The 27,328-nt window shown below is 38.8% G+C and overlaps 2 protein-coding genes across 3 annotated transcripts in view; both read right to left on the bottom strand.

The window, feature by feature from the left end:
* Positions 1–1,164: 1,164 nt before the first annotated feature.
* On the bottom strand, positions 1,165–19,435 carry emilin2b (elastin microfibril interfacer 2b). The gene is made up of 8 exons (XM_053628278.1): positions 18,905–19,435; positions 17,689–17,811; positions 15,076–15,266; positions 13,328–14,839; positions 6,098–6,265; positions 5,921–5,968; positions 2,042–2,167; positions 1,165–1,950 (listed from the first exon to the last, which is right to left on the bottom strand). The coding sequence occupies exons 1-8, from the start codon at positions 19,045–19,047 to the stop codon at positions 1,634–1,636; spliced, it is 2,628 nt and encodes an 875-aa protein (XP_053484253.1). The 5' UTR covers positions 19,048–19,435; the 3' UTR covers positions 1,165–1,633.
* A 992-nt stretch (positions 19,436–20,427) lies between these two features.
* Positions 20,428–27,328, bottom strand: part of smchd1 (structural maintenance of chromosomes flexible hinge domain containing 1) — a 54,644-nt gene continuing 47,743 nt past the window's right edge. For both annotated transcript variants that reach the window (XM_053628275.1, XM_053628277.1), the window contains 3 exons: positions 24,736–24,885; positions 23,150–23,260; positions 20,428–20,775 (listed from right to left, as the gene is read on the bottom strand). In XM_053628275.1, the coding sequence (XP_053484250.1) occupies positions 20,768–20,775; positions 23,150–23,260; positions 24,736–24,885 (269 nt within the window). In that variant the 3' untranslated portion in view covers positions 20,428–20,767. The remainder of the gene's footprint in view (positions 20,776–23,149; positions 23,261–24,735; positions 24,886–27,328) is intronic.

Genomic DNA, 27,328 nt, shown 5'->3' with positions numbered 1-27,328 from the left:
AACACTGTCCTTATCTGCAAATTTGTCATTTTCTGTTTCTTCTATGAGAAGCTTCTTCACACTATCTAAAATGTCTCTACCTTTAGTAACTGATGCAACAATTTAGCACGAAATTACTTAAATTAAATTCAAGAGTTTGAATGTCGTAATAGGAGGGTCTTGGCAATAAAATATATCCTGCATTTTAACCAAGATCTTTAAAATGTGATTCCTGTTTGCAGATACACTGCACATTGATTATTGACAGGACTGTAAGCTTTAGGCTGATAAATGATTTCGATGATTTTTACCTGTTGATAAAGTATTCTTTTTGGAAACGGTCTCTTTTCATTTGCTAAATTCCTTTAAAAAAATGTTATCTAATGACAAATTTAACAACCAAAATACATATCTATTCAATATTTTATTTAAATGCTGAAGAATTGTGGTGTTAGATGTATACCAAAATTGAAACATACTCACCATCCACTTTAAAAGAAACATCTGCACACGTGCCCATTTATGCAGTTATCCAATCAGCCAATCATGTAGCAGCAGCAGTACAGTGCACAGATACAGGTTCAGTTAATGTTCACATCAAACATCAGAATGGGGGAAAAATGTGATCTCCTTGACTTTAACCGTGGCAGCCGTGTTGGTACCAGATGGCTGGTTTGAGTATCAGGAACTGCTGATCTCCTGGGATTTTCACACACAACAGTCTACACAGACTTTACACAGAATGATGTCAAAAAAACAAAACACCATACTGTGAGCAGAGGGTCTGCAGGCTGAAACACCTTGTTGATGAGAGAGATCATATGAGAATGACCAGACTGGTATGAGATAACAAGAAGTCTACAGAAGAAGTTTTCCCCCTAATCTTCAACTGTCCAGTTTGGGCAAGTCTGTGCCCATGACAGTTTCAGATTCCTGTTCTTGGCTGACAGGAGTGGAATGTGGTCTTCTGCTGTTATACTGTAGCCCATCTACCTCAAGGTTCGATGTTCTGTGCATGTTGAGATGCTTTTCTGCTCACCATGATTGTAAAGATGGATCATTTGAGTTACTATATCTTTCCTGGCAGCTTGAACCAATCTGGCCATTTTCTTCAGACCTCTCTTATCAACAAGGCATTTCCACCCACAGAACTGTGACTCACTCAGTGTTTTTTTTTTTTTTTTTTAAAGCACCATTCTGTATAAACTCTAGAGAATTTTGTGTTTGAAAGAAAATCCTAGGAGATCAGCAGTTTCTGAAATACTCAAACCAGCCCATCTGGCACCAACCACCATACCACAATCAAAGTCACAGAAATCACACCTTTTCCCTACTCTGATGTTTAATATAAACATGAACTGAAGCTCTTGCCCTGTATCTGCATGATTTTATGTACTGTGCTGCTGCTACATGATCGGCTGATTGGATAACTGGATAAATGAGCAGGTGTTCCTATTAAAGTGGACGGTGAGTGTAGTGGTATAAGACATTTAACATTAACGTATTTATTGACATTTAGACTCTTTAAAATATGACCCTAAAATTTGATCAGTACCTTGATGCATTGTTATTGACAGCACTACTTGTATTGTGCGTTGAAATGGCACTCCAAGAATGAAGTCAGGTTCATATGATGCATTCTCTTAGCTTTGAGTTATCTTTTAGCCTGCAGGGGATAAAGCAGAACTCCACTAAACGTGGAAAGAACCTCAGTGGACGCTGAAATTGCCAGAGTTCCTGATGTCTTTATAACCCCCACCCTCTGACCGTGTCTAAGATCAAGGACGAGGCTGGCAGAGGCAGAGCCTCCGCAGAGACACCCTGCAGAGGCCACACCCTCTGGTCCAGCTGTGTCGAGTTTCTGGATGCTACGGTTGGCCACTGAGAGGACTGCTTCCACTCGCTCTCCTTGCTGGGCCGTTATCACAACAGTCAACAAGTACTGACCATCAGTGGGCACAGTGAACACACCTAGACAACAAGCAGAAGTTTATACACTCCTGTACTGCATTTCTATGAAGAATGTTAATAGGAATATACTGCATTGTGCATGGGTGTGCACCTGTATGTGGGTTATAGTGGCCACCATCGTTCAGCAGCACTCTGTTGAAGCGGATGATGCCGACCTCTTCATAAAAAGGGAAGAGGGTCAGACCAGCCGAAAAGGACACAGGCGCACTGGAAGGACCTGGAACACACGGCATTATAAACAGAAAATGCATCTTCACTGTTTAATAGATATCACGATACAAGCCCAATTCCAAATTGGGACGCTGTGTAAAATGTAAATAAAAACAGAATGCAATGATTTGCAAATCTCATAAACCCATATGTTACTCACAATAGAACATAGAAAACATATCAAATGTTTAAACTGAGGAAATGTACCAGTTTAAGGGAAAAAAAATAAGGCAATGGCCGCAACACGTCTCAAAACAGTTGGGACGAGGGCAACAAAAGGCTGGAAAAGTAACTGTTACTAAAAAGAAACAGCTGGAGGAACATTTTGCAGCTAATGAGGTTAGTTGGCAACAGGTCAGTAACATGATTGGGTATTAAAAGAGTATCTTAGAGAGGTAGAGTCTTTCAGAAGTTAAGATGGGATTGAATCTGGATGGAAGCGTATGTTGCTCTAAAACCTGTATATACCTTTCAGCATTGATGGTGTCTTTCCAGATGTGCAAGCTGCCCATTACATAGGCACTAATGCACTGCCACACCATCAGAGACGCAGGCTTCCGAACTGAGCGCTGATAAAAAGCCGGATGGTCCCTCTCCTCCACAGAACCACAGACCACAGAACAGTTTTCCACTTTGCCTCAGTCCAGTTTAAATGAGCTTTGGTCCAGAGAAGATGGTGACATTTCTGGATTATGTTCACATATGGCATCTTCTTTGCATGATAGAGCTTTTACCAGCATTTGTGGATTTCACAGAAAACTGTTCTGTGCTCAGACCAATAGAAATTTGACATTCTTTTCGGAAACCATGGACTCCACATCCTCTAAATTAAAGAGAACTAAAGAGGAGAGGGACCGTCTGTCTTTTTATCAGCGCTCAGTTCAAAACCCTGCATTTCTGATGGTATGGTGGTGCATTAGTGCCTATGGAATGGGCAGCATGTTTTAGAACAACATCTGCTTCCATCCAGATTCCATCCCATCTTTACTTCTGAAAGACTCTGCCTCTCTAAAATACTCTTATTATACCCGATCATGTTACTGACCTGTTGCCAATTAACCTAATTAGTTGCAAAATGTTCCTCCAGCTGTTTCTTTTTAGTAACACTTACTTTTCCAGCCTTTTGTTGCCCCCGTCCCAATTTCTTTGAGACGTGTTGCGACCATCAAATTCAAAAATTACCTTATTTTTTTCTTAAAATGGTACATTTCCTCAGTTTAAACTTTTGAAAGGTTTTCTATGATATGTCTGATATGTTTTCTCACAATATTTTCTATTGTGAATAACATGGATTTATGAGATTTGCAAATCATTGCATTCTATTTTGATTTACACATCGTCCCAACTTTTTTTAATATTTGTGCCAATACTTCAATATACACTACTACTCAAAGGTAGAAATGTAAGTATAATATAGGTACAAATAAACATACAAAATAATTCTAAAAAAAACCCCAACCTTTTTATGTATCAAGTTTCACATGGAACTAAGTCACAATGGTACGCATAACATTCATATGTTTTAATACACTAACATTTTGATATTTCCGCATTTGTAAGTAGCTTATGATAAAATTGTCCACTAAATGAATAAATATAAATGATATATTTGCTCATTAGGGTTGTAATGGCTTTACAGTTAGTCATGGTGTATATCGGGACAGTTACCTCACCGTAACCCTTTTCAAAATATCATTGATCATTATTTATTTATTTTTTTTCACGATCAGCTACTTTACCCGAGTGGTCCTCATGCATAAACCTTTCACAACTCTGTCCCTCTGGACTCTCCTTACGTCACACTACAGCAACCTCTGTGCAGAGGATGTGAACTTCAGTGAAAACTATTTGGCTGCATAATCCTCTACAGTTCTGAACACATTATGTTGATAGACTATTCCTAGCATGTTCCTAACTCTATCAAATGCACAGAACAACATGGTACTTTTGGCTAAGCAGAATCGTACATTGTTGCACCATGTAGATATTTTTTTAAAGCTCTGTGCACTGCCTTTCCTTGCAGGCACCATCTCTTTCAGCTTATAATGGCATAATAAACAACATACTGAAAACATTTGGAATTTCATGGAAGTGTCATTTTCAAAAATATTTTTATTTTTATCAGATTAGTCACATGGTAGTCACAAAAAGTAAGTACACCCCTAAATTTATCACGTCTTCAAATCCATAAAATTAGAATCAGGTGTTGAAAATCGGGTGTCAGTGATTAGAAGCTACTTAGGGAGTGCAGGTGGAATCTGTCTTATTTACACCCCTCTCATATCTAGTGTCTGGTGTTCCCTTTTCTATTGAGGTGTGTGGTGTCATTATGCCAAGATCTAAAGAGTTCTGTAAGGCCTTCAGAAAAAACATTGTGGATGCCTAGGAGTCTGGCGAGGGATTTAAAAAGATCTCCAAATTAATTTAAATACATCATTCCACTGTACCGAAAATAATCTACAAATAGGGCAGATTTAAAACGACTGCCAATTTGTCCAGGACCAGCCGTCACAGCAAATTCAGCCCAAGAGCAGACCGTCTGATACAAAAAGAAGTCTCCAAGAACCCCAAAATTTCATCACAGGATCTGCTAGTAAGTCTAGCAACTGTTGGTGTCAAAGTGCATGCTTCTACAATCAGAAAGAGATTGAACAAGTTTGACCTGCATGGGAGGCGTGTCAGGAAAAAGCCTTTGCAAGACTACAGTTTGCCAATGAGCATATAGGCAAAGACCAGGTCTTTTGGAATAATGTGTTATTGTTTGGCCACAGTAACAGCAGACATGTTCGGCGCAGACCAAAGACAGCTTTTCAGGAGAAGCACCTCATACCAACTGTGAAGCATGGTGGTGGAAATGTTATGGTTTGGGCTTGCTTCACTGCTTCAGGGACTGGACAATTTGCATTCATTGATTCAACAATGAATTTTGCATCATATCAAAGAGTGCTTGAAGATAATGTGAGGCCATCTGTCCGAAAGTTGAAGTTGGACCGAAAGTGAACCTTTCAACAGGGTAATGATCCTAAGCACACTAACAAATCCACCAAGGAATGGCTCAAAAAGAAGAAATGAAGGGTTATGGAATGGCCTAGTCAAAGTCCGGATTTGAATCCCATTGAAATGTTATGGGGGGATTTGAAACGGGCAGAGGATGCAACCTAAAACATCTTGCAATTGAAAGTATATTGCATGGAAGTGTGGTCAAAAATTCCAGCAAGCAAATTGGTGCACAGTTCTGCAAAATGCCTACAAGAAGTTATTTCTGCTAAAGGGGGCTATACTAGCTTCTGAGGCCAAGGGTGTACTTACTTTTTCCACAGAAGAATAAAACATCTATTGATATTTCTGTTGAATAAATGAGCAAAACTACAAGGAAAATTAGCTTTTGGAATCAAGTATATCAATTTTATTAATAGACACTGTTTCAAAGATGATCAATTGCTTGCTTGTCCAAATATGTCAAACAACGCCAACAATTTCCACCGGTGTACTTATTTTTTCAAATAACTGCATACACAAGGATGTACAAAGAATAATTTGTTTCCCCACAAAATCTTTGTATAAAAGTATCTTATATTTTCATGATACCATGAAAATGTGATTTTTTTTTTTAGATTAGGTTATCAAATGATAAAGGGTTCAAACCATAACACCTCAAGCCTATAACTCAGTTTAGCTGATCATGCCAATATTAACTGCATTGCTCTGTATGCTGCTACTTGGCCGTGGCCACCTTGCAAAAGAGATAAATGAAAAGTACCTGAAAGAATATGAGCTGTAACAGAGACTGAGGATGATGGAGAAAAGCCTGAAGCACACAAAGGAAACATGTAATTATCACTGTTAAGGCACTCTAACAAGTTATAATACCATTAAGACAAATGGCAGTTATACATTATGATGAAAACCACAGTAATGAAATGTAAAAGCTACTCACCTGGAGCTGAAGCATAGCCCTTAACAAGTGTCTTATTGCCATTGCTGTCCTGAGGGGGATGTGATGAAAGCTTGGTTCCAGGTGGCCCTGCTTCTCCAGACTCTAAAATTGGAGTAGCTTTCTCCATGAGAACATTAGAGTCCTCCATACCAGAATGAACACCTGGACCTAGAGGCAGCAGGAGTGATAAATTAGGAGAAAGTCAGCAGTGAAATGTAATGGCAGTAATGATGGAGTTAACAGGTGTGACCAGGCCTACGTTTACAGACTTCAATCTGTTCATTTCCAACAGATCCAAAGCTCCAATCATACAGACACATTGTCCATTGTGTGTATAGGGGGTGTGTTCTATACTGTGTGTGAGAAAGTATCTACCATTCCGTGCCTCCAGATCATAAAATGTACAGTATTGTTCCTGTAACAGTTTCTATCAAATAGATTTCACATATTAATATCAAAGAAAGAAATTGACAAATGTTACTATCCATGAAGATAATTTGATGTTTTTTGGGTCTTATTCTAAGTTCAATGAATTTCATTACATTTTGCCTTTTAACAGTATAAAAACTGAACGTATATGGATAATCCATTTGGATATAGCATACAGCGAGTGTAGTAGTCATTTTTTCCCCATTGCTAAAATGTGTAAATGATTTTGTGAGGTTCGTTATTCTTTTCAGTAAAAAACTGTGCATTAGTTTATTTACTGGGGTGCACGGTTAGCACGTTCGCGGGTTCAATTCCCGCCGTGGCCCTGCGAGTTTGCATGTTCTCCCCGTGCTGCGGGGGTTTCCTCCGGGTACTCCGGTTTCCCCCTGTCCAAAGACATGCATGGTAGGCTGATTGGCGTGTCTAAAGTGTCCGTAGTGTATGAATGGGCGTGTGAGTGTGTATGTGATTGTGCGCCCTGCGATGGATTGGCACGCTGTCCAGGGTGTACCCCCCCCCTTGTGTCCGATGCTCCCTGGGATAGGCTCCAGGTTTCCCCATGACCCTGATCTAGAAGATGGATGGATAGTTTATTTACCTTGGATACAGATGTTTGTGGCAACTTATATATTTAATGTGGCTTGTTTCTTTCCCTGTAGCACCCATTACAAATATATATAAAATAGAAAATGTGTGTTTGTTTAAATGGAAAAGAGAAGTTCAGGAAAATGTGTGTGTGTGGCATTCTATGTTTTAAAAGGTCACATAAAGCTTGTCATGGTTGGCAAATGTTGGGAAAGATGTGTCACTTGTTAAATAAATGAATCAGTTTTAAAGAAGTCTTGGGAAAATACAAAATAAAAAAATAAAAAATACATTGCTTCTCCAATTCAGAACTGTGTGCATGGCAGATTGTAAGATAATTGGCATTGGTGTCCCTATGTAAAAGTTTAAAAACACTGCATACTGCATTTGGTATTTCTCCACAGTGCTGCTGAATTCTCGATTCTGATTGGTCAGAAGTGTTGATTAATTTTCTATAACAGCAACTCTGACAAAATTATATCACCAGCTATAATTTCACATTTATAGTATATTAAGGTTTTATATACAAAAGGTATATTAAACTGTAAACTTACCTCACCAGCCTGCCTTAAGTCCTGCATAAACTCCTTCACAAATTAAAAACATACGTACACTATATGGCCAAAAGTATGTGGACACCTGAACAAACACACCCATTTGTGCTTGTTGAAAATCCCATTCCAGATTTAGTCCGCCTTTGCTGTTGTAGTAACCTTTCCACTAGATTTTGGAGCGGGGCTGTAGGGATTTGCTCATTCAGCCACCAGAGCATTAGTGAGGTCAGGCACAGATGTAGGGTGAGAAGGTCTGGTGTGCTGTCAGTGTTCCAGTTCATCCCAAAGGTGTTCAATGGGGTTGAGGGCAGGGTTCTGTGCAGGCCACTCGAGTTCTTCTGCTCCAACTTTGGAAAACCATGTCTTTGTACACAGGAGCATTGTCATGCTGGTACATGTTTGGGCTTTTTAGATCCAGTGAAGGGAAATTGTAATGTTACAGCATATAAAGACATTTTAGACAACTGCATGCTTCCAACAGTTTGGGGAAGAATAACATGGGTGTGAAGATCATGTGTCCACATACTTTTGACCATATGATGTATCCTCCAAGCTCTCATATCACAGATAATTGCTTCTCCAATGGATACACAGTCTCCTGGAATTTTCACAAAAATCTTCATGTAAATTTCATGCAATCTGGAAACTCGCACATTACCAAGAGCAAGACCAAGATGTGTCAATCTTAGCATCTAGACTTTTTATATCGGTGTAAAGCAGGTAGCTCATGTAGGCATACTGCTAATTCTGATTTGTATGTAGGATGATCCAACACTTACTTACAATAAAGTATTATTTATTTGTTTGTAGATCACTGCAAATTTGCCACAATACCTATAGACAGTAATAAGAACCAATCATAAAACTATGTCACTAGGGGACTTAAGTATTAAAACATGCTTCCTCATTATTTCTGTTATGGGCTAATGCTCTGGATGACTTCATATAAAACCTACTGATGGTGAAATCTACAGTATTGGCAAACGAACACATTGTATTCCCATGGTCACAAGCCACAAAAAAGCAGGGAGAGCCTGGACCAAGAGGTCTAAAACATATCTTCGGTTTTCCCTGTTTCCGTACCTTTAATAAGTTTTTTTAAAAACTTTATTTAAATGATTGTACACAGAGGTTCACAGAGAAGCCCACTGGCAGATTTTTGGATATCCATGCATGCCGAATACTGAGAACTGAGTGACATGGCATAGAAAAAAACTCCCCCATTTGCATCAACCCATCTCTGTGAGGCTGTTTTTCTAGCGCTCGTGTACCTGAAGAACAAGTGTAGAGCCAGACTTATGGTTGAAGATAGTTTGCGTCTTTTCCTCAGCCATAACTGGACCTCCTTGCATCCTCTATCCGAGCACAACCATCCCACTGCGTGAGTAGTCCAAAAACATTGGGTAGGGGGAGGGGGGTATTTGGATCGCAAAACAATGACATTCTTAAAAGTGGGTCGCACGCGCAAAAACATTAAGAACTGTTGACTTAAACACAAACTTGAACCTTAACCTCAACAGCCAAAAGGAAACCTTTTGCCCCTTTTACTTATTATTATTATATTTTAAATAAATTATATATATATTTAAAAAAGTTATTTGCTTACTCGGAACCAGCCAAAGGTCCCTAAAAAGTCAAAATTCTCAGATATTCCTACATTTGGAACCCAGCAAAATAAAAAACATGCCCCCACACATATAAGCCTGGGTGTTTTCTAACTGTACCCCAGCCAGTAATGAACACTCCACTCTCCACAGCAGTTAGCAATGTGCTGATGTACACTGCTGCTAGCTTTTTCAGGCAACACTTACTATGATATAAGACTGAGTCAAACAAATGACCACATTACTGCTTATTTATGGTTAGCCTCTATTACCCTCTCTAGGGGCTATGAATATGCACTTGGCATGGGTATAAAGTGGGAAGTAAGAAGAAGGAAAGGCTCAGAGAAATTAAGTGAAGTGTTTAGAGGAGTAACTTTGCATTTTTGTTCCTCTACGTTCACAGTATCAGGCACACAGCTGGACTAAATTATTGCCACACACCTAAACACGGATCAGGTTCAAATATTTATGAAAAATGTATATATTCTTGACCTTGCTTTAGACATTATGGGGTCAAAGAAAGGAGAGAAGTTGTTTTTTTGGGGGGTTTTTTTCAAGAGTTAAACATCAGGGTACCTGGTGAGGAAATTTGATCTTGACTGTTTAAAAGAGATATAAAACTCAGACATATGTTCTAAGGTTTGTACACATCCAAGGAATGACGACTTTCAGATAAAATATTCCATTGGTGACCAGTTAGTCTGCTAATTATCTATTGCTGCTGATCTCCTGGGATATTCACACACAACAACAGTCTCTAGAGTTTACACAGAACGGTGCGAAAAACAAAATACACTGAGTGAGTGACAGTTCTGTGGGTGGAAATGCCTAATTTATAAGAGAGTTCAGAGGAAAAAGGCCAGATTGGAGTTAATATTTTCTAACAAACTTACTTGGTTCAATTTCCCAAAATATAAACAAATTGTTAAGCCACTGTGACTCTGACCTGGATAAAGCAGTTACTACAGATGAATAAATGAATACAGCAAATGTGTGGTGCAGAGCACCGCGAGCAACCTATATATTCCCATGTTAATGAACACGGCTTATCTTTGTCCCGCAAAGTTCACATCGGACCCCCTGTATTAAAATAAAAACCACCCGCTACTGCAAATTTTTGTCCCTCTCCTCCAAACAAAAGAGATGTGTTTTTTAAACTTATAGTGGGATGGGGGATAAGCACATACAGTGCTGTGAAAAAGTATTTGGCCCATCCTGATTTCTCCTGTTTTTGTGTTGATCTCATACTAAATTGTTGAATCAAGCACAACTGGATTACGCAGCAAGACAATGATCCAAAGCATAGGAGTAAGTCCACCTCTGAATAGCTCAAAAAAGCAAAATGAAAGTTTTGGAGTGGCCTAGTCAAAGTCCTGACTTGAACCAACTGAGATGCTCTGGCAGGACCTTAAATGGATAGTTCATGCTCAAAAACCCTCCAGTGTGGCTGAACTAAAGCAGTTCTGCAAAGAAGAGTAGGCCAAAAGTCCACCACAGTGCTGTGAAAGACTGATCTCCAGTTATCAGAAGTTACTTTTTTTATTATTATTATTATTTTTTTTTAATCAGGTTGCCTTTGTTTCATGTTGTATTTCACCTAAAGATCTAAAACTATTTAGTATTAGAAACAGAAGAAATCAGGATGGGGCAAATACTTTTTCACAACACTGTACTTCTCTTTTCTTTTTGTCCATCTGTCCTTAAACAATCTCTTTTCATGACTGAAAAAAAAAAACCCTTCCTTTCCTATCTTGTCTTCTACAGTGCACACTCCAGCACCTACCTGGAAGAAAGAATTTTAAGAATATTAATACTGTTGTCATCTTAAACTTTGAGGTCATTTGGCTCTTTAAGGTGCTATTTTACATATCTGACTACCATAGATATGCAATGTGTATGTAAACTCAAAATTTGAAAAATGACGTGTCTTAAATTTAAACAAGGAGTTACTGTGTCACACTTTGTCTCTCACAAGCTCGTATCAAGGCGAAGCTGATAAGCTGACTATCATTTCCTTGAAAATGGAGTCCGATAATCAGGGACTCCAGTACTTAAGATAAAATGTCTATGTATATATATAGCTGAGAGTGAACAACGCAGACAGGACAGAAGAAACAACAAGAGTCATAGTTCAAACGTCTGTAAGGATACTGAAGAGAACGCAGTACCTCAGAAACATTCAGCTGACTACAGTGTGTAGTGGAGAAACTGCGCACACACACACACACACACACACACACACACACAGTAATATCAAGTGGTAACATTTATCAATTGTGCACTTACAGTTATGTACAAGATGTACTCAGAGAAACCGAGAGAGTGCCAGCACTTCATTTGTTACACAAATGCTGTAGTTACAAATAAAGCTATAAATGGGTTTGTTTAGACTGCTAGTGTTCACTAACTGTGGAGTTATAAATAAAAAATTATCTACGTATGGTACAATAATGTGTTCTTGGAGCATTTAACAGGTATTACAGTCAATACCTAATTTATATTCGCTATTAAATTTGGTTGGATAAAAGCTGGGGAAGCGTCATTAAGAGTGTAGTAAACCACAAACCATCCCTAATGCTTCAAATGCTGGAGTGTTGCCAAGACATCATTAGCTTTTATGTTTTTTAAATGCCCACTGGCTAATCTTTACTGTTTTTATAATACAGGTCAAATGAGTAGTAGATTTTTTTTTTCTCTTTCTCGTTCTCAAGCTCTTTCATAAAAAATAAATAAATAAATAAATAAAAGGATATGTTTGACTCAGCTCTGGGCCTCATCTTGTTAAAGCAGACAACATGTGTCCAATCAGAGTACACAGAAAATGAACTACCTATGTTATAAGAGTACATGTACTCCTGTTAATTTTACCATCTTTCTGAGGTACGTCCCATGACTGTAGCTAAATAATGCCAGAAGAAAATCATATAAGCTGCATTTGTGTTAATGATTTGTGAGGACATTTGGTCCTTACAAAGGGCTAAACACCATCTCACAAACACACAGACAGATGCATACAGAAACCCACGTAAAATCTTTTTCCAAACAGTAATCTATAGGAGTGATTCCTAAACAACTTCTAAGCATCTCTTCCAGGTGGCACACAGCTGCTCTGCATGGTCTCACATGAATAGTGAGAGTTATACAGTCTGGTTCTCTTGTGAACGCGTGCCAGAGATCTATGCGGAAGTGACGATATTTTGTGAATAAAAACTTAATTTTTTTTTTTTTTGCACACACAAAGCATTTGTAACGCTTCATAAAATTGGAATAAAACCACTGGAGTTACATAGTTTATTTTAACTTTTTGGAGCTTGATAGTTTTGGTTACTGGATATAAATAGAGGGACATTAATCTCCCAGGTCTCATTAAAAATGTCTTCATTTGTTTTCCAAAGATGAAAGAAAGCCTTATGGGTTTGGAACGAAACGATGGTGAGCAATTGATGACAGAATTTTCATTTTTGGTTGAACTTGTTCTATTATGTTATCTTTTATATAGTGAACAGCACATTCTTTGGGACTTAGATTATTCTGCTGGATGTTCCATAATAATCTAAGGCTGATAATAAACAAATTCAAATTAAACATTTGATATGGTTACATTTTCTGTAAGGAGATGTTCACATTTAGGGAAAGCGTGTCGGGTGTCAGTGCTTTGTAAGGCTCAACATGTTTCCCACCACAAAAAAGTCTTCAGAACTGTGGAATTTGTCTCCAACATGACAAGCTCCATTTTATGTTGCATTAATTTAAAACTGTTTATAGTCGTTATAATGCAAGTCTTGTAGATGTGCCACGATATTACATGCAACTATAAATGGTTAAAAAAAATCATGTTGTGTCATTTATGATGTTTACAATTTGTAATTAATGGCAAATTGTTGTGGTATAACAGGAATGAAACCTCAGGGAATGCTGTTATAGGAAAATAATCAACTTCGGAGTGGTAGTAATCCTCCACTTTGTATTAAAACACATATCATTCAAACACTAATTATTTCCCTTTTATTCCCTATTGTTTTGTTAATTTCCCCATATACGACTCGTTTCATGCATACCTGCATATTGCCGCATTGTGGTGGTTTCACTCTGCTTGACCACTTTGGTGTGCGTATTTTCTCTCAGTGTGCTGATGTCTGTAGTGTGAGTGAGGACAGTGCTGTTGAGCTTTCGGACACAGTTCCAGAGGCCATTAACATGTTTGTTAAGTCCATCTTTAATCCTCTTAAGACTGTCTGACATTGGCTCCAATCTGCCACAGACCCTTTCAACATTGGCCACCCGCCCATCCATTCCAGACAACATCTCCTCCACTTTGTTGGCTGATTCTTGGTTCCTCCCACAAACTTCCTCCAGTTCACCTAGTTTGTTATACAGACGGTCCATATGGCTGTGATGGCTTATGGACTCGTTGAGAATTCGGACCGAGCTCTCTACATGTGTAACACGCTGCATAAGAGTGCTCACCTCACTCTTCAGGCTCTGTGTCTGTTTTTCCATCTCTAATATATTTTGACTATCTGTTGGTATGGTGTGCAATCGCATGTCTCCATAGACCTGTAGAGCTGCACTGATCCTGCTCTCCAGAGTTTTGTTCTGTGCCTCTTGTTCCTTAGCCCTCTCACTTCGTAACTTTTCCTCAAGTTTGAGGCAGTGCTTTTCTGAACTCTTTTCTACTTGGCTAAACCTTGTGTTCAGGGCCTCCTCTAAAGCCTTCTGTTGCTTGTTTGTTGCATTTACAGCACTATCCAAACTCTGATGCACATTCTTCAGGCTCTGGATCTCAACTTGAAAATGTGAAACTTCCAATACTTTAGAAGTGCTGTTTGAAACAAGGTGCCTCAGGTCATGGATTTCCTGGCGTAGGTCAGCCTCTTTGGAGTCAAGGAGCTCAGTAAGACTTAGGTAGGAGGTTTCCTGTTCCTCACACTGCTCTTTGATTAACTCCACTTTGTACTCACAGGAGTTCTTCAAATCAGCCATCTTAATGTCCATTCCTTCCAGCAGCTCCTCACGGAGAGCTTGAAATTTCTCATCAATGTAAGTCTGGCATGGGCACTCACTGGCCAAGGTAGAGGAAGGGACTGGAATCGTAATACCACTGGCTGCCTCTTTTAGTTGGTTCATCTGGCCTTCAATCTGCTGGAACTTAGCCTCCAGGCTCTGAATGGTGTTGGTGTTGGTGCTGATTGTGTTGGAAAGGTGGGTGACCTGATTCTGAAGCATCTCAGAAACTGGAGAAATTGTCAGGTCTGTGGGCAGCACGATGCTCTCAGTGCCTCCAGTCAGTGCATCCTGTGGTTGTTGCAGATGGCCAAGTAGGTTCAGGATTATCTTGCTTGCATCTTCTTGCAGATCTAGACGCAAGTTAGCATTGGCAGTAGTCATGGCAGCCTGCATGTCAAGGACCGTTTGAGAAAGACGCTGTACTTCCTCTTCTAACTCTCGAACTCGATGACCATCATGAACCCACGGTCTTCCAGACTCTCCACCCTTAGTCCAAGGGTGCCTGGTTTGTCCACTTTGCCCAGGTTGCATCCAAGGATGAGCACCAGAGGAAACATCTGGTCCTATGGGAGGAAACAGAATTAGCATTAAGATTATGAAGCATATTACCATTCTCTATTTCTGAGTAAGTGTATACTCAGATATCAGAATGAATAAAACTAAAAGCACAAAGTCTTTAAGTGCTCATACAGGTAGTATCAAAATTAACAGAGGTCTTCATAGCACCTTGGTGTCCTACTTTCCCTGACATGACCTCTACAAGGCTTCACAAGCTTCTATAGTTCAGCACAAGCCCTACCGAGGACACTCTGTTGTGGTTTGTAGACAGATGGCAGATCTGGTTGTGGTTCCTGGAGAACTTGAGATGGTGGTACAGCATCCTTGAGCTCCATGCAGTCATAACCACGGTAACCTGGGCAACACCTCCATTCCAGCTCAGTCACCTGCTTGTAGCCCACCTTGTATATTGGTCTAGTGTGAATACGGTATCTAAATACACAAATAAGAATCTATCAATTTAATAAAGACAGACTAGTCAAGACCGAACGTAGTACACAGTACAGCACAAGCTAGAGATATTCATGTGATTCAAATGTAGATGTCAAAGTTACCATATTGCCTATAAATTCTAAGATTCCTATACCCCATGGAGGATAATTATGAGTTTTTAGCCTTTGGGGGGGGGTGGGGGGGTGGGGGGGTTATAAACTGCTTCTGATCTGCTGTGGATGATCGCTGTGTCTGCCTAGACATTCATAAGCATAAACGTATGCATACCATACACAAATAAAAATGTTCAAGAAGAAACAGTGCATGACAGCAATACATGGCACATAATTCATTCTGAGTTAATTCAAGTCTGACGCACATCTGGAGAGCAGCTTGCAAGGCAGGGGGCAATGATTTGTGTGTGTGTGTGTGTGTGTGTGTGTGTGTGTGTGAGAAGGAGCGAACGAGCATGAGCTCACACACAGCACTTGCAAAATGAATGCCAGAAGTCAACCGTAAAACTCACAGAGGACAAGTCATTTGTGGATGCCTTACATAAGTGCTTCCTATAATTTTCCATCTCCAGGACCATTTAACCAATCAGTTTTGACTTAGGAACCCACCCAGAAAAAAAGGAATATGATTTTTCTTTATATGAAATATAAAATTCATTTGACATTAAAAAGGAAGAGATCACTGTCATAACTACATAACTACACATAACTACACTGCCACAGTTAGCTGGATTTAATTATTACTGTAAAAAAATTATTATTATTTTTTTTAGTTTACTGACATTACACGATTTCCTTTTGTTATTTTATTACAGAATCTCTGCAAGAATCCCTTGATGTCAGTATAAGATTGGCTGCCTTTGCTGAGTTTCTTGCCACATTCCCCACATCTACTGTGTCCTCTTACATTTGTCATAAATAAGTTGGCTTCTAGCAGACATCAGCAACCCACTAGTTCGAGAGTAATCAATATGATTGGCTGATTTGGCTATGCTTTGTCTATCCCTGAAGTCCTGGTGATCTACCCTGACCTTATATTATGGACATGATGGAATCTGTGATATGTAGCCACATACATGTGTTAGGTAAATAGTCTATTGCTGTCTTTTGTTAACCAGTGTGTGTGGTAGCGAGAGAGAGGGGGGGGGGCTGTTTGGGGGAGAGATTTGCAGGGAAACATGGACAAGATTTAGCAGGATGAATAAAAACCAAATAAAAATTTGCACAATATTTAATTCAGCCAAGTAATGTGTGATGCCCTAGATTTGCTCATGACCAAAGTCTTTTTTTTTTCTAAATATGTGCAACACAACCATCAAAATGCATACAATTCTGTCATGCAGACTTTATGTGATATGGTTTAGGACCATGGTTCTTAAAGTGTGGTTCAGGGAACCCCAGGGGTCTGTTTGGCAAAGCCAAGAGTTTGTTCTTTCATTTATAGTTGCAGTTGTGAAAACACAACCCCCCATTATCAAAGTTATTATACTTATTATTCATTTATTTTAGTTCTTATATTAACCAGTGTTACTGGAGAGTCACTTGAAAAGGTTTAAGCAAAACCTCTATACTACACAAAACAAGTATTCCTGTAAGTAATGTCAAATTCTAAACACAATTTGAATAACAGATTCTGTGAGTAGGAAGTTTAGAAATACAAAAGCTATATCGCTCCAATAAACAGTCAAAATATTATTTTACGCAACAGTTAAAAGGGTCCCTGCGTGCCAAACATTTGAAAACCCTTGGTTTAGGACACAGTAAGATCTACGAGTATAATCTACAACAATGGACTGTAGCTGAAGGCCTCCTATAGTTTAAAGGCAGATTTGTACCAGAAAGCCACAGGTTATGTGGATGTTTTGAATCATTCATGAGTGGGAACTGGGAAAATCAGTTTGAACAATCATCCACTTTTTAATTCCCACTTGGAAAATCAGTTTCTCAAGAGGTCAGACTTTTCCAAGCTGCTGTTCTAAAGGTTAAACATGGATAAAGTCACAGTGAAAAATCAAAACAATAAATAAATAGTTCTCATTTGTAAACCGATCTAAGTCCAACATCATTTGATGTATAACGACATACAAACTTGCAGGTCTAGGGCAAACACATCAAATATGTCTTAACTGATCAACTACATTTCTGGTAAAGTGGAAATTAGTGTTAATTTGATTTCGTGCCACACTATTCCTTTAATGATGTGTGTGATTTAATAGGATTTATCCTTCGTAGTAGACAGAGCTAAAACTAACAATTTATAACCAGAAAGAACAGACCACTTCTGCTGAAGCTGTCTGAATTCAGAGTAAAGCATCAGCCAGCAGGAATCTCTGGCCTCTTCATTACTTGAGAACCCAGGTGACCAATAAAACCGTGTGTACCTACGCATAAGTTCTAGGGAAACTTACATTCCAGTTTGACTACAGTGGGGCTGATGTTCAGGACAGGGTGCGTTGTCAGACTCCACACTTTCCGTCACTTCCAGTACAGCGCAGGTCACGTTCTTGTGCACTACGAAGGCACACCAGTTTCTGTGCCACAACATGTAAAAAGAACCAGCAGGAAATAATGTGCATAATGACATCACATGCTCAGCTGCGCATTAGAGCTATATAGTAAGACAGTAAGAACTAATATTAATATATATATATATATATATATATATATATATATATATATATATATATATATATATATATATATATATATATATATATATCCAAAGGCACCTCACATTAAGCTGACTACATGGTATGCTCATAGATCTGTTTGATTTGAACCAAGCTTAATTGAGTAAATGTGCAATAATCCAAGAGTAGTGCCTATTCAGCAAAATTCAAACAATTGTATCACAGCTAAATGTAATAAACCGTTACTATACTGAACCACAGTAAACTATGGTAACACCCTGAGAAACCATCCTAGAATTTGCCATGGTTATAACGGGAATCGTATTGGTTTTAATGGAAACTATAATGGTCCCTATGGATCTGTACTGGTCATTTTTTGCCTTCTAATGGTGGCATGTTATGTCTAATGGATACCATTAAGGACCAATAATGGTACTGGTTTTAATGGTTCGCTGATGGTTTGCAGTGGTATATGTAGTGGAAACCATTAGAATTTCTGTGATGGTTCCTATTGGGGTTTTTCAGCAGGGTGTTATAGTTAATTCACAGTTACCATGAAATAAAGTGTTATATAGTAAAACAAAGCAGTGTTCCATACACACACACAAATAAAGGAGCTAAACAGTACTTGTACAGTTTCTAGTCGACTGGGTTAGTAACATCAAGGTTACAGCTTGTTTAACTTTAGTATCTGGGAAGGTGCATGAGGTGTAAAGCTTTAAAAAGGTACTTAAGTGGTCTTTAAGGTATTACTACATACCTGTATTATTTTTAAAAAGGTATTAAGACATATATTAAAGATACGAAAGGTGTACCCTAGATGGCCCCACGCAATCGACTAAGAAAAGTAAAGCTTTTTTATATCTTAGAGTATAGAAGAAGAAAAAAAGTATATATATATTAAAAAATTCCAAGAGTAGCATTAACATGAAACGGCTTAGCATTTCCATACAGCTTTAAACTTTCATGCACTCTCAAAAGATAATACACTCACTTGCTGCGTTGTTTCGGGATCGAGCTGGAAAACGGGGCGCCTTGGAATAAACTGTATATCGACGGAGTCCCGTAGGTTAATGAAAAACTCAGCATGAGAATGGCTGCAGACGGCAGCATGTAGAGAAAACACGCACACTTCATCTTAAAACAGCTTCTGAGGTAATATGAGAGAAAAGTCTCCAAGCTGCTGGTGGGGTGTGAGGCTGACCTCTGCTGTGTGTGTGTGTGTGTGTGTGTGTGTGTAAGTGAGTGGTACAGATGTTAAGATCTCCGCCCCCTCCGGGTTTACTGCAGCTTTATGAACACACTCTGCTTCCGTCCAGCTCCCAACATCCCCAAATCTCCTCGTACAATCCACCCAAAGATGTGTGTGTGTGGTTCCAATGTTCCATCCGAGTCTCACACACAAAAAAACAACAACCCTGACTTCATTAATTAGTTTCATCAGACACTGTGGATTCATTTCTATGTGCGACAAGAACCACAGCCTTAAGGTCAACATCGGATAACAAACTCTACGGAATCCAGGTCATCCGAATAAAGTGAAAAACCTGTCCTGCTGGTGACATCCCTTCTTCACAAAAACAAAGAGTGGCTACAGTTCATTAACACATGGGAACGAGATCTTTAAGTCGTGGAGACGAGATAATTAGGTTGTGGCCACAAGAGGGTACAGAACATGTGTGTAAAACAAACATGTGGTGGCCACGAATTCAGAAGAATTCGTTCCCATGACTTAATACGTTTTACTAATTTGTTCCTTTACTTATTTGAAAAATATTTCTTGCTTAAAAAGAACTGGGGGGAAAAAAGGTTCATTTTATTTTCAACAAGGAATGAATCATGATGTTATATCACTCCCTCACCACTCCCCTGAAATTACCAAGATGTACATTACATTTACGCCATTTGGCAGACGCTCTTATCCAGAACGACTTACATTTATCTCATTTATACAACTGAGCAGTCGAGGGTTAAGGACCTTGCTCAAGCGCCCAATATTGGTAATTTGGCAGTGCTGGGATTTGAGCTCATGACCTTCTGATCAGTAATCCAACATAACCACTGAGCTACCACTGCCCTATGATGTAAAGGATCTTGTTCCCTCATTCATGAGTCATGGCCAAGCATTAGGATCCTGTTCACACCTATTTTTTTTTTTTTTATTAATAAGTCACCAGCCAGGCTCCATCACGACACCCCAATATACACTTAATACTGAGCAAGTGTGTATGAGCAAAGGGATAATGAATTTTCTGCTAATCTGTGCACTGATTTAAACCAAATTATACACTAGAAAGGCATGGAGAAAATACTGTCTCTACAAATGTCCCCAAGCATACCACTGAAGGAACTAATTTAAATAAATAAATAAACAAACAAACTGTGATCAAAGATATGATCCAATATGGCTAATTTAGAAAAAGTGAAAATATAACAGGAAGAAAGCATGTCATGTTGAATTAAATATTTCACTAAGGAACATTAAATGATAGTTTTCAATAATTAAAGGAGACTGTATTAAGTAAAAACATATATTTTCCTTTTTCTTCACATACAAAAACATACAAAGGTCATCGTGGACATGGTCCATAACTTAAGTTCCCTTTCTGTTTAAATCAAAGAGAATCAGTTTGATGTACGAAATATGCAGAAATAGCAGTTATTTTCATTACAAAAAAAAACACCACCACACTACTCATAACAATGCATAACAATCCAACTAAAAACAGAAAAGAGAAATACTTCACTCTTTGATAGAAAATAAAACACATTTAACAAACATAAATCCATGTTGCAGAAGTTAATATAAACACTTTATTTTGTGATAATTTTACTTGTTGGTCTGAGATGATGTCGTTTAAGGATCTGTAAGAGGAAAAAAATGATAAAAGTGAAAATGCTGACAAGTGTTAAAAATTTGTTATATTATTATTTTTTCACACTTCTGAGGTTACAATAGTTTAAACCAGTGGTCATCAAACTTGTTCCTAGGGATCTACCATCCTGAGGACTTTAACTCCAACTATAATCGTGCCCACCTGACCATCTAATCATTGCCTTAAGAAGTTCTCAACTAAAACAGATGTGTTCGATTTTGGTCGGAAATGAAACCTGCAAGAAGGTAGATCTCAAGTAAAAGAGTTGGTGACCACTGGTATAGACACTCACAAATCTCAATTAATGGAAGATACAGCCTTTAGTCTAGTGCAAAACTGCAAAATGCCTGCACAAATTCAAAACCTGTGTCAAGTCAATGCAATCTGGCTAAACAAACAAAATCTCAGAAATCTGATAAGTGGTACAACAACTCATTTAACTGGAGACATAAATTAGTCCAGTAATTTGGTTCCCACAAAGAAAGGAATTTGCTAGAGGCACCATTAGCCACTACTCTACCATCAGCATTAGCTCTTCTACCATCACACTTTCAGCCAAATGAGCTCCGTTATTAATTAGACAAAACTGAACTTACATCTTCAAGCACCATTGCATAGCTTACTTAGTGCTGGTAAAAAAATAAATAAATAAATAAATAAATTAGTAGCTAATGCTGCACACACTGGACTACTGTTGAAGCTCCCATGTACATGATCATTATTTTTATGGATGAACTTACAGTCATGTGAAGAAGAAAAAAAAAATAAGTACACTCGATGAAAATGGTTGGCTTTTTGTACATTTTTGGACAAGCAAATATTTGATCATCTTTGAAACAGTGCCTATAAATTAAGTTGATATATTTGAACAAAACTACAAGGAAAATTAGCTTTTTCAATAATTTATTCAACAGAAATATCAATAGATGTGATATTCAAGGAGTACATATCAATACATCAATAGATGTGATATTCAAGGGGTACATCCCTGGCCTCAGAAGCTAGTATAGCGGAAATAATTTCTTGTAGTTTATTTTGCATAATTGTGTAGCAGGCTTGCTGGAATTTTTGACCAATACTCCATGAAATATTCTTTCAGTTACATGATGTTTGAGGGGTTTCTTGCATGTTCTGCACATTTCAAATCATCCCACAACATTCCAATGGGATTCAAATCCGGACTTTGACTAGGCCACTCCTTAACCCTCCATTTCTTCTTTTTGAGCCATTCCTTGGTGGATATGCTCGTGTGCTTATGAACATTATTCGGTTGAAAGGTCCACTCTCGGTCAAACTCCAACTTTCAGACAGACGGCCTCACATTATCTTCAAGCACTCTATAATATGATGCAGAATTCATAGTTGAATCAATGAATGCAAATTGTCCAGTCCGTGAAGCAACCCCAAACCATAACATTTCCACCACCATGCTTCACAGTTGGTATGAGGTGCTTCTCCTGAAAAGCTGTCTTTGGTCTGTGGCAAACATGTCTGCTGTTATTGTGGCCAAACAACTAACTTTTTAGTCGTCTGATCGGAGTACATTATTCAAAAAAGACCTGGTCTTTGCCTATGTGCTCATTGGCAAACTGTAGTCTTGCAAAGGCTTTTTCTTGACACGCCTCCCATGCAGGTCAAATTTGTTCAATCTCTTTCTGACTGTACAAGCATGCACTTTGACACCAACAGTTGCTAGACTTCCTGGCAGATCCTGTGATGAAATTTTGGGGTTTTTGGAGACTTCTTTATGTATCAGACGGTCTGCTCTTGGGCTGAATTTGCTGTGACGGCCGGTCCTGGACAAATTGGTAGTCGTTTAAAATCTGCACTACATGTAGATTATTTTCCTTACAGTGGAATGATGTGTTTCAAATAAGTTGAAGATCTTTCTAAAGCACTCGCCAGACTCCTAGGCATCCACAACTTTTTTCCCCCCTGAAGGCCTTATAGAACTCTTTAGATCTTGGCATTATAACACCACACACCTCAATAGCAAAAGGAACACCAGACACTAGATATGAGAGGGTTATAAATAAGATCAGTTCCACCTGCACTCCCTAAGCAGGATCTAATCTCTGGCACCCAATCTTAAACACCTGATTCTAATTTTATAGATTTGAAGGTGTGATGTAAATGTAGGGGGGTGTACTTAATTTTTCCATGTGACTGATCTGTTTTTTGTTCATTTAAATTGTGAAAATTACTACAAAATGTCAATTTTATGCAGTTTGATAACGTGTATCACCATTATTAATAGGCACTGTTCCAAAGAGGATCAAATGTTTGCTTGTCCAAATATGTTAAAAAAAAAAAAAAAAAAAATACAATAATTATTTTTTCACGTCTGTATATAAGCTACATACCCAGTAGTTTGCGGGTTTTACGCCTAATCCTTTTTGCCGGAAGGGACTCATCAACCTCATACTGAAGATTTCGTTTTATCGAACCGGGAGAAGTGCGCACGGGAGTGCTGGCTGTAAAGAAAGAATATGTTTGAGCACACAAGCACACACTCGACTTTTCTAAATGCTTTTCTGCTTTTAATCTGTCTGTCAACTATTTTACTGAAGGACCAAAGTATTCATTGTTACATGGATACTTATAAACAAAAAAACATAGACGAAAAAAAAAAAAAATTGGCCATTTCTATGTCTACAGTCTTTAAAGGAAGCATACACTTACTAGACAAACAGACAAACACTATACACTGATCAGCCATAAGATTAAAACCACTGACAGGTGAAGGGAATAAAATTTATTATATCATTACAGTGGCACCAGTCAAGGGGTGGGATATATTAGGTAGCAAGTGAACACTCAGTTCTTGAAGTTTATGCGTTGGAAACAGGAAAAACGGGCAAGCATTAGGATCTGAGCGACTTTCACAAGGGCCAAATTGTGATTTCTAGACGTCTGGGTCAGAGCATCCCCAAAACAGCAGGTCATGTGGGGTGTTCCCGATATGCAGTGTATCGTACCTACCAAAAGTGGTCCAAGGAAAGACAACTGGTGAAGGATGTCATGGGCACCCAAGGCTCACTGTTGTACATTGTAAGCAAAGGCTAATATCTGGTCCGATCCCACAGAAGAGCTACTGTAGTACTGTAGCACAAATTTTTGAAAAAGTTAATGCAAGCTATGATAGAAAGGTATCAGAACACAGTGCATCGCAGCTTGCTGCGTATGGGGCTGCATAGCTGCAGACCAGTCAGAGTGCCCATGCTGACCCCTGTCCACCACCGAAAGTGTCTACAGTGGGCACGTGAGCATCAGAACTGGAGCATGGAGCAGTGGAAGAAACTGGTCTAGTCTGATGAATCACGTTTTCTTTTACATCATGTGGACGGACGATTGCGTGTATGCGCGTCGCATACCCGGGGAAGAGATGGCATCAGGATGCACTATAGGAAGGAGGCAAGCCAGTGGAGCAACTGTGATGCTCTGGGCAATGTTCTGCTGGGAAACCTTGGGTCCTGGCATTCATTTGGATGTTAGTTTGACATGTACCACCTACCTAAACATTGTTGCAGACCAAGTACACCCCTACACTGCAACAGTATTCCCTAATGGCAGTGGCCTCTTTCAGCAGGATAATGCACCGTCTGCTGCAAAACCATTGTTCAGGAATGGTTTGAGGAACATGACAAAGAGCTCAAGGTGTTTACTTGGCCTCAAAATTCCCCAGATCTCAATCCGATCGAGCATCTGTGTGATGTGCTTCACAAAAAATTCCGATCCACGGAGGCCAACCTCAAAACTTAAAGAACCTGCTGCTAACATCTTGGCCCCCGATACCACCTGTGGAGTCCATGCCTTGATGGGTCAGAGCTGTTTTGGTGGCATAAAGGGGACCTACAAAATACTACGCAGGTGGATTTAACATTAAGGCTGATAGGTGTACACACGTACACACACACACACACACACACACACACACTTATCCACTTACTAAGCATTTTCTCTATGTCTCTGAGCTCCTTCTCTTGCTGTTGGAGCTCCTGCTGCTTCTGTTTCATCTGAGGACTCTGCACATGGTTGTCGTAATCATCCTTGACCTTTAATGCCTTCTGTACTGCTACAGAGTACTGCTGCAGCAGCTCTACACACACACACACACACACACACACACACACACACACACACAGACCGTTTAGACAGTTCTGCTTTCCTTGTTATTAATGTTTTTTTATTAGGTCATTTAAACATTTTAAAACTTTGTACAGAGGGTGTGAGCACATTTCTCCGTTTTGATGATGTGATGGCACACTTGCATCAGGACCATTTTGATAGCTAGTGTCTGATCATAAACTTTGCTATGGCATGTAGCTCTCCATGATCAAAATGTGACATTCAATGTGTGAGAAAAATCACACTTAGCTAGCAAGGTTTTAGACATCTTGGAACAACCAGATTTTAAGTTTAGGGGGGCAATTAGTTTTTCACATTGGTGATTGGTGTTGGATAACATTTTTGCTTCAATTAAAAAATAAAAAAAAAAAAACTTTGTGTGTTTACTCAGGTAGCCTTTGTTTTATGTTGTATTTCATTTGAAGATCTAAAACTATTTTTAATACGAGATATACGCAAATACTTTTTCACAGCATTGTAGTTAGTGTCCCTAATTTTGCCAATATACAATCTAAAGAGAAATTATGTTAAGATATGCAATTTCAGAAACTACATATTATTCATTTCTCATTTTCCAGGTGTTTCCTGTATCTATACATTTCTAGATTTTTGCAGCACGCCTGAATGTATCTCTATTGCAAAAACAAACAAGGCATGAAATTACCACTAGTTTAGTTACAACAACTGTTGTACTGTGATGTATCATGAGTCACACAGGGCCATTAACTACAGAATTCTCGAATATCATGATAACAGTCGATGCGACTGATATCATAATTTTTCCACACGTTTTTCATGTGTGATCTGCTTGGGCGTTGCCTTTGTTGGCAGCAAATCTGAGATTCAACAAGGACTACAGCGATGCACTTCTGAACAATACTACTATAAGGGCAAGTTTTGAAACATGGGACACATATGACAGTCTAGGTAAACTCTTTGCATGATAAAATGTTGTCATTTTCCATGGACACAGAGTTGCCAGTTTAATAAGTAATCGACAGGAGCACATAAACTGGCAACTTAGTAATTGACTTTAATAAACTACCACTGGAAATTTACAAAAAGCAACCTATTTTCATCCAAAAATTTCACCAGGGCACAACAATGGTGTAACAGGAAGTGTTGCCACATCATAGCTTCCAGGTCCCCATGTTGATCCTGAGCCCAGGTTACTGTCTGTGCAGAGTTTTCCATATTCTTCCCTTGTGCATTTGGGTTTCCAGGTTATCTCCATACTCCCAAAAACTGGTAGGTGGATTGACTATGCTAAATTCCCCCTAGGTGTGAATGAAAGTGTGAATTATGTGCCCTACGATTTTCCTAGTCAGTGGCACATGACATCATACGCACGTAATGTGACGCGGCTAGCTTTAGCAGAATACAACAACAAAAGTAAACAACAATGACTTTCTTCAGTTTACTGTTTATGTCAACGTTGCCTTTTATTACCAACATGACCTCAGTCATCACCATCAGACGGAGGCACAATCGTCAAGTGACTAAGGAAGAAAGGGTGCAACCTCCAAGTCCTCTAAGACAGAGGAGCATTTTGTATTAAACACCGCGGAGATGATCAAACTTTATAAAATGGAGCTTGTGTATCACTGAAGCATGCACGAGCACAAACTCATGTTTGTATCCAAAATGCTCCACTGTGTGCAAGGGCTTGGGGAAACTGGTGCCAGTTGCTTAAAAGATTTAGTTTAAGTTTACTGCATCGCTTGCAGTGTAACTTATGTTGTTTATTATAACGGAAGTGATCTGTTAGTAACGAGGCCGCGTTGCTCCTCACCCACGATGCAGACGCAGTGATGCACAGTGGGAGCATGAGTAAGATCTGTAATGTCTAATTAAAACACAATGATCAAAAGTAAACAGAAGTAAAACAATATGCATAAAGACAGTGAGTAACAGAAACCACAAGGTACGGTGAAAGTGAGCTTTTATTATTAGTTTAGGACTGTAGTTTAATTCGGTGCTTTTTGTGCATCCATAAAAATAATGAATAAATACTATTATATAATATAAACTAATATATAGAAGAATTTCTGTATTATTTTTATGGATGCACAAAAAGCACCGAATTAAACTACAGACCTAAATTAATAATAAATATTCTGGTGTATCTGTGTGTAGTGGGTTATTTTCAGTCTTATATAATTGGATAAACAGTTGTGTAAAGTTTTAGTCTGAAGTTCATATTTGTAACACTCAGTTTGTGGATTTTATTTTAAATAGATGAAAAAAAAAGGGCACTGAACGTTGCCCCCCCCCCCCCCATTAATCGAAATAATTATCGGCCAACTAGTCGATTATGAAAATAATTGTTAGTTTCAGCCTTAGTTCAGTATTCCTAGGATAGACTCCGAATTCACTGCAAGCCTCACCAGAATAAAGTGGCTACTGAAAAGTTA

The sequence above is a fragment of the Ictalurus furcatus genome, chromosome 7, assembly GCF_023375685.1.
Source record: "Ictalurus furcatus strain D&B chromosome 7, Billie_1.0, whole genome shotgun sequence".
NCBI lineage: Eukaryota > Metazoa > Chordata > Actinopteri > Siluriformes > Ictaluridae > Ictalurus > Ictalurus furcatus.
This window is presented reverse-complemented; position numbering and strand designations above follow the sequence as displayed.

What these genes read in the sequence shown, in the direction of transcription:
- emilin2b (XM_053628278.1), bottom strand. Translation starts at nt 19,047, where the DNA reads ATGAAGTGTGCGTGTTTTCTCTACATGCTGCCGTCTGCAGCCATTCTC. An exon ending in CACTGTAGTCAAACTGGAAT is followed by an intron (nt 15,267 to 17,688) that starts GTAAGTTTCCCT and finishes TTGTGTATTTAG; the next exon opens with ATACCGTATTCACACTAGAC. An exon ending in GGGCTATGCTTCAGCTCCAG is followed by an intron (nt 5,969 to 6,097) that starts GTGAGTAGCTTT and finishes TGTGTGCTTCAG; the next exon opens with GCTTTTCTCCATCATCCTCA.